The sequence below is a fragment of the Amphiura filiformis genome, chromosome 18 (genome assembly GCF_039555335.1).
Source record: "Amphiura filiformis chromosome 18, Afil_fr2py, whole genome shotgun sequence".
In the NCBI taxonomy this organism is placed as follows: domain Eukaryota; kingdom Metazoa; phylum Echinodermata; class Ophiuroidea; order Amphilepidida; family Amphiuridae; genus Amphiura; species Amphiura filiformis.
Genome location: NC_092645.1, coordinates 65656095 through 65668982, shown reverse-complemented (window position 1 = coordinate 65668982; position 12888 = coordinate 65656095). Strand labels below are relative to the sequence as shown.

The 12888-nt window shown below is 36.4% G+C and overlaps 1 protein-coding gene across 1 annotated transcript in view; it reads right to left on the bottom strand.

The window, feature by feature from the left end:
* Positions 1 to 12888, bottom strand: part of LOC140139324 (dystrobrevin beta-like) — a 174065-nt gene that overhangs the window by 40496 nt on the left and 120681 nt on the right. Inside the window, exons 7-10 of the mRNA XM_072161105.1 lie at positions 11614 to 11771; positions 7986 to 8103; positions 6679 to 6845; positions 603 to 724 (exon numbers count right to left, since the gene is read on the bottom strand). Of these exons, the coding sequence (XP_072017206.1) occupies positions 603 to 724; positions 6679 to 6845; positions 7986 to 8103; positions 11614 to 11771 (565 nt within the window). The remainder of the gene's footprint in view (positions 1 to 602; positions 725 to 6678; positions 6846 to 7985; positions 8104 to 11613; positions 11772 to 12888) is intronic.

Sequence of the window (12888 nt, the reverse complement as noted above, 5' to 3'; positions counted from 1 at the left end):
CGCTTTTCAATTTATACTAATCACATTAATTGTGGCATTGCAGATGACAAAATTCAATTCATAAATTTGTATTTATTGCTTCAAAGTAATTCAATTCCAAAAAAGTTTTACTGGTTCACAGCAATTAATTGGTCAATCAAGTTCATGTGACAAGCGACACCATTCAGGAGTTGATTTTTTTTTTGCAACTAATCAAAGCGACATTGCATCAATCAGCTCGATACTCTGAAAAAAAGAGCATTATGCAATTGGCTTTTCGGCAAGAGAGATTGAGCGATTTTATCTCAATTATAAATTCAGCTTATTAGAATATTAGGGCCATTATAGAGATTGATGAACCAAGCCTGTAGGATGAGACTGCTTACACAATACACCCAAATGTATTAGGAATACACCCAAATGTATCAGGAATACACCCAAATGTATCAGGAATACACCCAAATGTATCAGGAATACACCCAAATGTATCAGGAATACACCCAAATGTATCAGGAATACACCCAAATGTATCAGGAATACACCCAAATGTATCAGGAATACACCCAAATGTATCAGGAATACACCCAAATGTATTTAGGAATACACCCATATGGACTACTTACACAATGTGTGATAAATCTATGGGCCTTTCCGGTTCGTCCGGGTAATGCTGAATACGCTGCTGTCTTGACGGAGATTTGAACGGCTTCTTCAATGCTTTACCAACTTTCTTGGCCGGCGATTTCTGTTTTTAAGGTAGAAATAAATGCACACAGTTTTTATTTGAAGATCCTGGTATATGATGGCAAACATGCATTTATGCTTCAACTTAAGTCAACACTAAATTTGTGTCCTAGTCCTAGCTCTAATAGTAAACACCCCTACTTACATGGAGCTACTAGGTAAATTAAGTCATTCTTGGCCAAACTCAAACATACCGGTTGCGTCCATGTAGCGTACATGCAATGTAAGGCGCGTGCGTGATTTCTTCTGTACCGTGCTATGTGCGTGTGTTTATCGCGGAGCCACTAGCATTCCCAGTGTTCGAGCTTGGCCAAGAATTACCTAATTTACCTGCAGTAAATCTTCCTATAGTTTTAATTACAAATAAAATAACCAAAATTGTTCTTATTCAGAACTGATTTCAAACCAAACTGGCACTTTCCAATCATTTTATTTTTACACTCAATAAAATCATATTGTTAACACATTATCTGTCGATAAGTTAGACTGTTTCACAAATAATTAATCAATTATAAACTTACAACCTTGTTTTATAAAATACCTTACATAGTCTGCTCTGATCTGTTTTATGTACCATTTAACCTTACCAAAGCTAACAAACATATAGCAAACATGACAAACATTCAAACTAAACTGCCCACACACTGCTATATATTATGATCTCAATATATGCCAGTTGAAATGACTGATTACAAATTGATTGCTTGGTTGATTGATTGATTTTACTGACAATTGACATTTACCTAATTAATAAATGATGATCAATACATACATGACTAAGTGATTCAATGATATAGCATGATTTAGAGATATTGTTGATAATTGATTGATGTCTGATCAATAATTGGCACAAAAAGTGACAAATTGGGTGATTGATTAATAACTTGATTGATATCGGGATTGATTGATTTTTAATTGATCAATTGCTACATAGATTGGCAATGAGCTATTCCAGTTAAAATCCATACACCCCTATGCAGACATGACCTTAATCTTCCACACAGGGAGTGCAGATTTCAAATGGGGTTACCTGAATGGGCGACTCCATTTGAAATCTATAGCCTGTGTGGGAGATTAAGGTCATGTCTTCCACACGGGTTGTATGGATTTTAACTGTAATAGCCCATTAAAAGTTTCTTTCCAACTAATCCAGACTTACCCAAAGTTACTTATAAATCATTTTTTAAATCCTCTTCTAGCTAAGAGTAGTCAAGATCCAATTGATTATTATATTAAAAACACCAGCTAACTATCTTCTGATGGTTTTAGCCTCAACTTACTTTTTTAATTTATTTTGTTGTTTGCAAGAAACTCTATATCACAAACACTGGCATACTTAAGCAACACAGTAGCAATCACTGCACACACATCTATGACTGATTTCACTGCAACTTCCCATGGTCATCTAACCGCATTTCTGATTGGTTGGTAACTTGAAATGCTTATTTCAATTGCCAATTATGACTAGGCTTTAAACTATTTATGGTCAAACTTGCATTTGCAGATGATCTTATTAATACCCTCCTTGATTGGTTCAAAATTGGACACAATATTCATTTTGGCCAATCGGCAGATAGTTCTCATGGGGTTAATCTTTATATTGATACTGATACTTATAATAAGCTGTTCCAGTTGAAATCCATACACCCCCCTATGGTAAACATGACCTTAATCTCCCCCACAGGGAGTGTGAATTTCAAATGGGGTTACCTGAATGGGTGACTCCATTTAAAATACTATCCCAATGTGAAGATCAAAGTCATGTCTTCCATTGGGGTGTGTGATTTTCAATATTTATGATTTACTTCAAGAGCTCTTGAAAGTGAAGAACTGCTCAAAACAAAAAAACATTTTGTCATTATTTTAATACGTAGTTACGATCTAGCAAACATTTGTCACATGTAACCTTTGACCCCCTTAAATGCCTGAATTTGTTCCCCTAAAAAATTGGTTCTCAAATACCAAAAATAATTTGCCATAATTACAACAAATAGACTAAGAAAGTTACCCAAATTGTTAAAAAGTTGCAGACAGCATTGAAAATGAAACTGAAAACTGAAGTACAAATACCACACAAAAATGCCCCATCAAATTCAATTTTATCATAAGATTGTATTTCCTGTTGCAGAAATCAGCCATAGCTATAACAAGGTTTTACCATCATTTTGTCTGGTTTGAATACACCCCACCCTACCCTCTAACCCGGATTTTATTGTTACAGTGGTGTAGGAAAACAAGGAATACGCCCAAATGTATTAGGAATACACCCAAATGTATTAGGAAGACACCCAAATGTATTTGGAATACACCCAAATGTATTACAAATACACCAAAAATGTATTTTGAATACACCAAAATGTATTAGGAATACACCCAAATGTATTAGGAATACACCAAAATGTACTGGGGTGCCGCCTACATTGGTACAGTGGGGTAGATGTCCTTGAATCAGAGTTTAAAATACCAGAAAAACAACCAGTGTGCCCTGAATGAGACCCAGTGGCACCCATATAATCTGACCCTCCCACTGGATCCTGATTGAAAAAAAGAAGATTATAATTAATGGTATATAACTCATTTTCAGCCAAATACACTCAGACAAGGACATCCCATTCTTATCATAGAACCCAGCTTTTAAATCACAATGGACTATGTACCAGTTGAAATCCATACACCCCATATGGAAGACATGACCTTAATCTCCTAAACAGGGAGTGTGGATTTCAAATGGAGTCACCTATTCAGGTAGTCCCATTTGAAATTCACACCCTGTGATTAAAGGTCTTGTCTTTCATTGAGGGTGTATGGATTTCAACTGGAATAACCCATTTTGGAGCAGACGACACTAAATGGGTGACTCTCTTTGAAATTCACACTCCCTGTGTGGGAGGTTAAAGGTCATGTCTTCCATTGGGTATGTATGGACTTTAACTAGAATAACCCAATGGCTATGCCCCCAGCAATAAACCAAACTCAGACAAAATGTGGCAAACTGCTACATTACCAACGATCAAAGCCAACATTTTCAACATACACTCTGTTACCATGGTTACCATGGGCAACTGCATGTGACATTTTTCACGCCAATCGCAAACAAACAATAATAACCACATACTTCATAAATAATTCAAATTAATTTACTTAAATTATAAAAAAAATGGGGCGAAAGAGAAGAAAAGAGAAACTTGAAAAGTAAAGAAAGAAGAAAAATTAAGAAAATGAAAAGAAGAAACCAGTGGCATAAAACTGTGTGCTCCCGTTCCCAAGCAAAAAAAATACATGCAAAAAAAATTCAATCAATTTTGATTCTTGCATCAATTTTGTTCAGGCAAGCAAATTTGTCAATATTTCCAACAATTTTCACTTCAGATGAAATCCAGGAAAAAAAATTCAGATAAAAATAATGTCAAAATGTCAGCTACTACTGGTGCAAATAATGGGCTATTCCAGTTGAAACCCATACACCCCCTATGGAAGACATGACCTTAATCTTCCACACAGGGGGTGTAGATTTCAAATAGGATCACCAATTCATGCAATCCCATTTGAAATCTACACCCCCTGTGTGGGAGATTAACATCATGTTTTCCATAGGGGGTGTATGTATTTCAACTGGAATAGCCAAATTGAAGTCAAACAAAGAGATGAGACCAAAAGAGTACCAACTCAAAATGTCCATGTACGTTACATTATCATTTCTCGGCAACAGCCCGATATATCTAACAATAATTTGTATCTTTAAGGGATCTAAAATGAGCGTTTATTGGGTTTCGACAGTATTTTTTTGTGGGACATGAGAGCACCTCAGACCTATCGAATTGCATTCTGAATCTGAAGCATGTCTTTCTGATACCAAATAATTTTCATTTTTTGAAAATCACAATATAATACAAATTTTATGACAAATTATAAAAATTTGATATTTTTCAAATGTTTGATATATAACAGTCCTCGAAGTAAATTATATAAATCTAATGATATACTCTTAAAGTGTATGTAGCAGGGAAAAAAGCCGACGGTCAATTGAAAATTTTGACCTTTCATATTGAAGATATGGATTTTTCCCAAAAAGACCTAATTTTTTTGGTGTTTTGGGAAAAAAATCCATATCTTCAATACTGAAAGGTCAAAATTTTCAATTGATCGTCGGGCTTTTCATCCCACCTACATACACTTTAAGTATAAATCATCAGATTTATAAAGTTTACTTCAAGTACTGGTAAATATCAAAAATATCAATTTTAATGATTTGCCATAAAATGTGTATTAAATTGCAAATTTCAAAAATCAAAATTATTTGATATCAGAATGACATTCTTCAGTATTCAGAATGCAATTCGATATGTCTGATGTGCTCTAATGTCCCAAAATAAATACTGTCCAAACGTTCATACCCCAGCCCTTAAGAGTATTACATAGATCTGCATGCATAGCACTTAGTGCACATTATTGGCACAAAGTATTAGATGCCTGTAAACGTTACAAATATGCCAAAAATCGGGTTCAAAAAAATTAAACATATTGTAAGATCGTCTATTACCGGGCGAATTGCAAAATAATCCTGAGGTACACTATTTTGCCCTCCATGAGCGACAACGCAAACATGGCAGAGTTGGCTCTCTCTGGGTCTAACCTCTTTGTGTCAAAATTAAAATAGGATGAAAAAGAAAAAACTAATGAAATAAAAAGTGAAATGAAATGAAGTGACAGTGAACATGCTTTCTGCCATTGTGTTAAAATGTGCCATTTCAGTCAAATGCATACAAATTGGTTTAATTTTTGATTGTAATTGGTATATTGAGATTATTCTACAAAATATTTATTTAAAAAGGACAGTTACTTGCATTTTTTGGACATGCTTTTCAAAATTATGTCAGGCTTACTAATATGGTATGGAGGGTCTACTATTGCAGTTATTCCGAAAATTAATAATTACTTCCAAAAGGTTATTTTCTTGGACAAGAATGTTGACACTGACTATTTTTAAGGTCTTTTTTGTAATCAAAGATGTAGAGGCGAGATTGGCCAAAAAAAATAATGTTGCAAAACATTTTCAGGCCGCCGCCAAATCACCGAAAAGTCACCCAATGTTCAAAAATTGCACTTTGCCTGGTACATGGCAAAACACTTTGAAGGTGCACTACCCTCGTCTCCCACGAGCAACATTCAAACATAGCGAGTCACGACTACCTCTCAGTGGAGGACACTTTTAAGTTGTGGAAACAAACACACTGCAGCATCATGAATCCTGTGTGGCGATTTAAGTTTACGATTCAGTGCTGTCAACTTTCTAAAAAAATTTTGAAGACTTGAGGCATAAAATTGGTATTTCCACATACATGTAAAATCAATATTGTCACATGATGGTTTTTCACCGTATTCATTTCAGCTTTTTCAGAATTCTACAGCAGGTTTTTTTTTCAATATCTATTAAGTGAAACCAGTACAAAATACAGAAAATCAGTTAGCTCTAATAGGTTATTTCCCTGTGGAAGATTTTGGCATTATCTTCCACAGGGGGAGTATGAATTCTAAATGGAATGAACACATTAGGCAGCTCCATTCGAATATCATGCAACCTCTGATGAGTAAGATTCAATGTGAATCTTCCACAGATGGAGGGTGAATTACAAATGGAGCTGCAAATGTATTCATTCCATTTTAAAATCATACTCCCCCTGTCAAAGACACTACCAAAATCTTCCACAGGGGAATGTGGATATTAAATGGAACAGCCCAATAATCCCAATATACCAATTGTTTAATCCATCTCAATTCTAACAAAAATATTTTCCAAATAAGTCAATTAGCAACTATCTATACTGTAGTCTGCCAAAAATAAAAAATAAAATAAAAAGCTCCCACAATGCATCAGCAGCACATTCCATGCTCGTCATGCCATGCCAAAAAAAACAAGAGAAAGGCCCCGTTACTAGGGAGAAGACTGACATGTACCCAGGACGTGTATTCCTTCATCTCGTGATCCGACGTATGACTGGCTGAGATGTGACCTCGCCAGAAACAACTTTGGCACAACTGGTAGTTGGAACATCGTTGGCACTTGTAGCGGAATCCCATCATAGAGTCGCTGTGACAGTAACTACACTCCACTGGATGGAATACTGGATGGAAACGAAATAAAAGAAACAATATCAGTTTTAGTACTGTCTGATAGTCATGTTAACGTTGGCACTTGTAGCGGAATCCCATCATAGAGTCGCTGTGACAGTAACTACACTCCACTGGATGGAATACTGGATGGAAATGAAATAAAAGAAACAATATCAGTTTTAGTACGGTCAGAAGTACATGTTAAATTTGGCACTTGTAGCGGAATCCCATCATAGAGTCGCTGTGACAGTAACTACATTCCACTGGATGGAATACTGCATGCAAAACAAATTAAAGAAGAATATGGCAAAGAGCAGTAATGTTATTATCTATTATAACTTCACCTCGGTTTTAAAACTTATTTTAGCCACAAAAAAAATGCACACCAACTATGATATAAATTGGATCGGTTGAGCCTATATTTATTGGTCGAGCTATGAGTTTTAAAATATTGGACGAGACGTAGTCGAGTCAATATTTTACAACTCATAGCGAGATCAATAAATATTGGGCGTAAAGCATCCAATTTTATCATTATTATGTTTTGGATCCAATATTATCACAACTTGGATCCGAAATAAAAGAAACAATATCAGTTTTAGTACTGTCAGAAGTACATGTTAAATTTGGCACTGTCAGAAGTACATGTAGTAAATTTAGTACTGTCAGAAGTACATGTTAAATTTGGCACTTGTAGCGGAATCCCATCATAGAGTCGCTGTGACAATAACTACACTCCACAAAACATAATAATAACAAAACTGGGGGTCAGGGAAAGGTTGGTAATTATTATGAAGATCTGCAAACGCTATTTTGATTGGCACAAAGAAGGCTGTATTGACCCAATCAGAGATATGTTAAGGAAAGTCAGTACACATTTTTTGTAGCTGGGGCTGAAGGGAAATATGCTTAGAATTGCTAAGAGATCTAAAAGCTATATTTTGATTGGTTACTCAGCTGATGATAGCATGTAATTAACCAATCAGAGGCCCTGTAAATTACCATTTTCAACATTAGCCACTCTGTGCATGAGTGGTAACCACATAATACACTGAGGTGCTGGGTTTGCTAAGAGATCTAAAAGCTGTATTCTGATTGGTTGCTCAGATGATTATACCTATAATTAGCCAATCAGAGGCCCTGTAACTTACCATTTTCAACATTAGCCATTCTGTGCATGAGCGGTAACCACATAATACACTGAGGTGCTGGGTCAGCCAATAACGTGTCCAGAAAATCATTCAATGTTATCCGTCTATTTGCGTTCTGCTGAAAGATTACAAAAAAAATACAATTAAAATAAAGTTTGATTTGATTTACTGATGAGAGTTTTAGTGATTTTACATGTATATAACATCAGTAGGGTGTTGATTTGGTTTACATTATCTATTTGCATTCTACTGAAAGATTATACAGAAAAAATTAATTTTACGGCTGACAAAGGAAAAAAAAACCTATACTAGAAAAAATTCGGACCTGACCAAAATTGTGCACTTTGGGGGAAAACAATTTTTGTTTGCTCTATATATGCATGCAAAATCAGCCGACCCCACTAGTACTTCTGTCCACTTGTATGTACATTTGTAGAACAGGGTGTGTTTTTTGGTTCCCTATTTATATTGAATTCACTGATGAGGATTTTAGTGATTTACATATAACACTCAAGCGCTGGATCTGCAAATGTCTGCTGAGAAAATCATTGAGTGTCCTACCCTTGTCGGCATTATTACACAAGCACAAAGATATTATTTGCTTTCAAATTTGAACTTTTTTATACATGAACACAGACATTTCCTTTCAACCAATAAAACTACTTGTTAAAAAACAACAAAAACATGCTAATTCTGTTTGAAACTATAAATATTCGGATGTGCACTGCAACATTACCAAGACAAGAAACAGCATTTCCTTTCCAAATCAGGTTATTCCTGTTGAAATCCATACACCCCCTATGCAAGACATGACCTTAATCTCCCACACAGTGAGTGGATGGTGTTACCTGAAGGGTGACTCTATTTGAAATCTACACATGTACACCCCTGTATGGGAGATTAAGGTCTTGTCTTTTGAGGGGGGAGGGGGTGTGGATTTCAACTGGCATAGCCCATTAGATGTAAAAACAATCAATAGCTGCGTCTGTTGAATGTTGACAAATTAAACTTGTTTTCATTAAATTGTCAAGATCCTAGCCTTGATTCAAGACTTCTGTATTTGCATCCTTCTACATGCATCATCTACAGAAAGCCTGAGATTTGGAGCAAGTCAATCAAGATCCTCAAGGATTTTGTAACTGAATTAGATCTTAGCTGTACCTGTAAAAGTGATATTTTTCATGCGATTACATTTTCACAATTTTGTGACATTTCCCTTGTTTTTAAATATGCCAATTTAAATTACGTCTATACATTGTCCTAATAGTAACGCACAAAAGGAATATTCGCGCATTGTTATTTTCAGGGTAGCTGCATCGAACGTGACAATTGGAAAAATAAATATAGCGCAAAATTTTTCACTTTAATGGTAATCAAATAGTCCCAAGGAGACATGCCAAATCAATGAGCGTGTTTCTACAGAGCCAAATACCGTTTTGGAAACGGTATGGAACCGTTAATCACTCCTGTGGAAACGGCCTCCAACGCCTTTTTGCAACGCCTTTTCATCGCCAACGGAAACCTCGTTTGAGTAGGTTTTTGCCGTTGACGAAGCGGGTAGATTTTCTGTGGAAACAGACCTAAGCGGTAACTTGCCGATTATTGAGCAAAATCAAACAAAATGGCTGTTAATCAACATGTTAATTGGACAGACGACATGACAAAACGTTAATAACAGCCTGGGCAACATAACAAGTCCAAAAAATTATGTAAAGCCACAATTTCTCTGTGATACGGAAAAACAGAACAACTCACGGAATTCGGGGTTTTTGCTCACGGAAATTTGTAAATGCTACAAAATAGTGAAAAACTGTGTAAAATGTAAAACTTTTCTGTTGATTTGCAAAATATAACAACAAAAAAAAGATTATTTAGCAATAATCAACCATTAAACAACCCATTCTAGCATTAATTCTAGGCCTACGATGCAAGATTTTGGCCATACTACCGTAAAAGGTAAGACAAAATACACTTTTAAAACATGTTTGTCATTCAGATTAAACGGTGTGAACACGCCAACGGCAAAAACCTGTCTGTGGAAACAGCAGGTTAAACGGTAAGATAACGGTAATCCATTTAGCGGTAACTTAGCGGTGCGCCTGTAGAAACATGCTCAATGCAACAGAAGAGACCACAACGCAAAGGTTTGCCTTCCCATGATGCATTGGTGAAATCATGGTTATTCCTTCATGTAATTTTACACGAAATTAGGGTTAGGGTTAGGGTTAAGGTTAGGGTTAGTTTAGGGTTAGGATTAGGGTTAGGATTAGGGTTAGGGTTAGGATTAGAGTTAGGATTAGGGTTAGGATTAGGATTAGGGTTAGGGTTAGGATTAGGGTTAGGATTAGGGTTAGGGTTAGGATTAGCTTACACGAAATAGTTACATGAAGGATTGACCGAAATCATGCTAAATAACATATTTATATGGAATAAGTACAAAGGCTTTTCTTGATGGGAATTTATAAGTCAAAGCCGTAGCCAGGGGGTAGAAGCGGGCTGCAACACCAACCCCCCCCCCCCATGCTAATCCTAATATAAAATTCCATTTTTTTCTGCAAAAACATTGAAAATCAGCCCTTTTTTTAAAAAAAATTCTCAAAAGGTCAACTTTTTTGGTAAAATGTTGAAATCTGCCCTTTTTTTGAAGGAAAACATTCAAAAAAGTCCAAATTTTTTGATGTTTGAACCTTGATGTACATATTTTGTGAGATTTGGTGAAACATACGAAGAATTGTCAACATTTTGACAAGATTCTAAAATTATTGTGCGGTTTTAAGTGCTTATTTCTAGAATCACTAGAATGTTGCATGATGGGAAGGGATGATAGTCTGCTGAGAGGAGACAATGTTTGTAACTATTCTTTAATTACTTTACATGTCTCTCTTTTCCCTCTGTATAATCACAGCTACATCATCAGGGTATTCATCTGGTGCATGTAAACTGGATTAATTCACATCAACTCTCTCTCTTATTTTGTTTACAATCAAGTAACTTTCTAACTATGATATTAGTTTCTGCAGCATTTTCCATAGCGAGAAGAGTCAAGAAGAAAAACATCACAAACAATTTGAGCAGAATATCGCAGACGATAACCAAAAGCCCATCGTCCCTGATGGCCTTAATCTCCCATACAGGGGATTTTGATTGCAAATAGCTAGTCACCCATGTTAGGTAGCACCATTTGAAATTCACACACCCTATGTCGAAGATTCAGGTCATGGCTTCTATACAGAATGTATATGAATTTTATCTGGAATCATAGCCTTATTTGCCCACAAAATGGTGCACTATACTTTGATCAGCTCGTAATCGGTGGGAATTATTACTCTCCTACACACCTGGCTACATTCACAGAATGCATTCAAATCCAGATTGATTCAGATTATACAAAGATACAAAGATCCCCACTTACCGATCCCTGATTAAAGCAAGCCTGTGCTGCCATCTCGCTATAGCCAAATCATGGGCCTTCAAATACAGCAGTCAACATCCCTACCCATATACAAAGATCACCACTTACCGATCCCTGATTAAAGCAAGCCTGTGTTGCCATCTCATTATAGCCAAATGATGGGCCTTCAAATACAGCAGTCAACATCCCTACCCATATACAAAGATCCCCACTTACCGATCCCTGATTAAAGCATGCCTGTGCAGCCATCTCATTATAGCCAAATGATGGGCCTTCAAATACAGCGGTAGGTAATTGTAGGACTAGCTTGAGGTACTCGTCAAATTTACTGTGAATTAAAACTCCATTGCTGTCGGAAATCTGAGAAAAGATATCTGCAAAGGACAAAAAATTAATATCATACAAATTAATGAAAATTAAATAATGAATGCCGCACCCAAAACGTGGCTGATCAGAGCCCGGATAAAAACAGAGTACCAGGATAGAGGTTATCCACGTTACTTATGTGTGACTTCTAACAAAAGGCGCTGGTTCCCGTAGTATTCCGCATTCAAACCAATTCAATGCACAACCTCGGAGTTACCTGCATGACTTTGGCGGGCTATTTTGAAACAGTCATGGTTGCACATGCAGGTCCTTCTTTTGAAAGTCCTAAACAAAGGTATAGCAGTCGCTGATAGGATGTGCAGCTTATAGAACACGGATAACCTCTATATGCTGGGAACGCATTGGCAGGATGCTCGGAACGTGTTGCCAGTACCCTAAATGTGCCACCAGCACCCCAACTATGTGATCAGCATTGTATATTTATTGAAGTGAGATACCCTGCATGTCCACATTTGATAATAGGAACATGCAGGGGTGTGTGGGGTGTGTACATAGGAGAGTTTGTGGGGGATGCAAAAAAGTATAATATAATGCCAGTTTTCTTGACAGCAACCTTAAACACATACTGGTTGTTGTTTTACCTTTAATCTTCTCCCTCTTCCTCTTCACCATGGGTTATTCTAATTGAAATCCATACACACCCCTATGCAAAACAGGGAGTGTAGATTTCAGATGGAGCCAACCATTCAGATAACCCCATTTGAAATTCACACTCCCTATATGGGAGATTAAGGTCATGTCATTCACAAGGGGTGTATGGACGTCAACTAGAATAGCCCATGTTTTAATCAATACCTACTTGTCAGTACACACATCCCTGTGTTTCCCCACACTACAGTTAATTGTCTCCACGCGGGTGATGACTGCAGACGACAAGTGTCAAATTTTCTTTAAAAATTCAACAATTTCAGTATTGTAAATTTTCATGACCATATTTGGAATCAACATGACAAATGCATTAAAATGAGTACAAACAAGCCCAGTATTGGTTAAGTGGTTCTTGAGACAGCTCTTGATATTTTGAGAAAATATCTCAAAACTTTGGACTTTTTATGTTGATGCCTATGGCTAGCACGCATTAATTGTCTCTGGATTGTAAAGTGG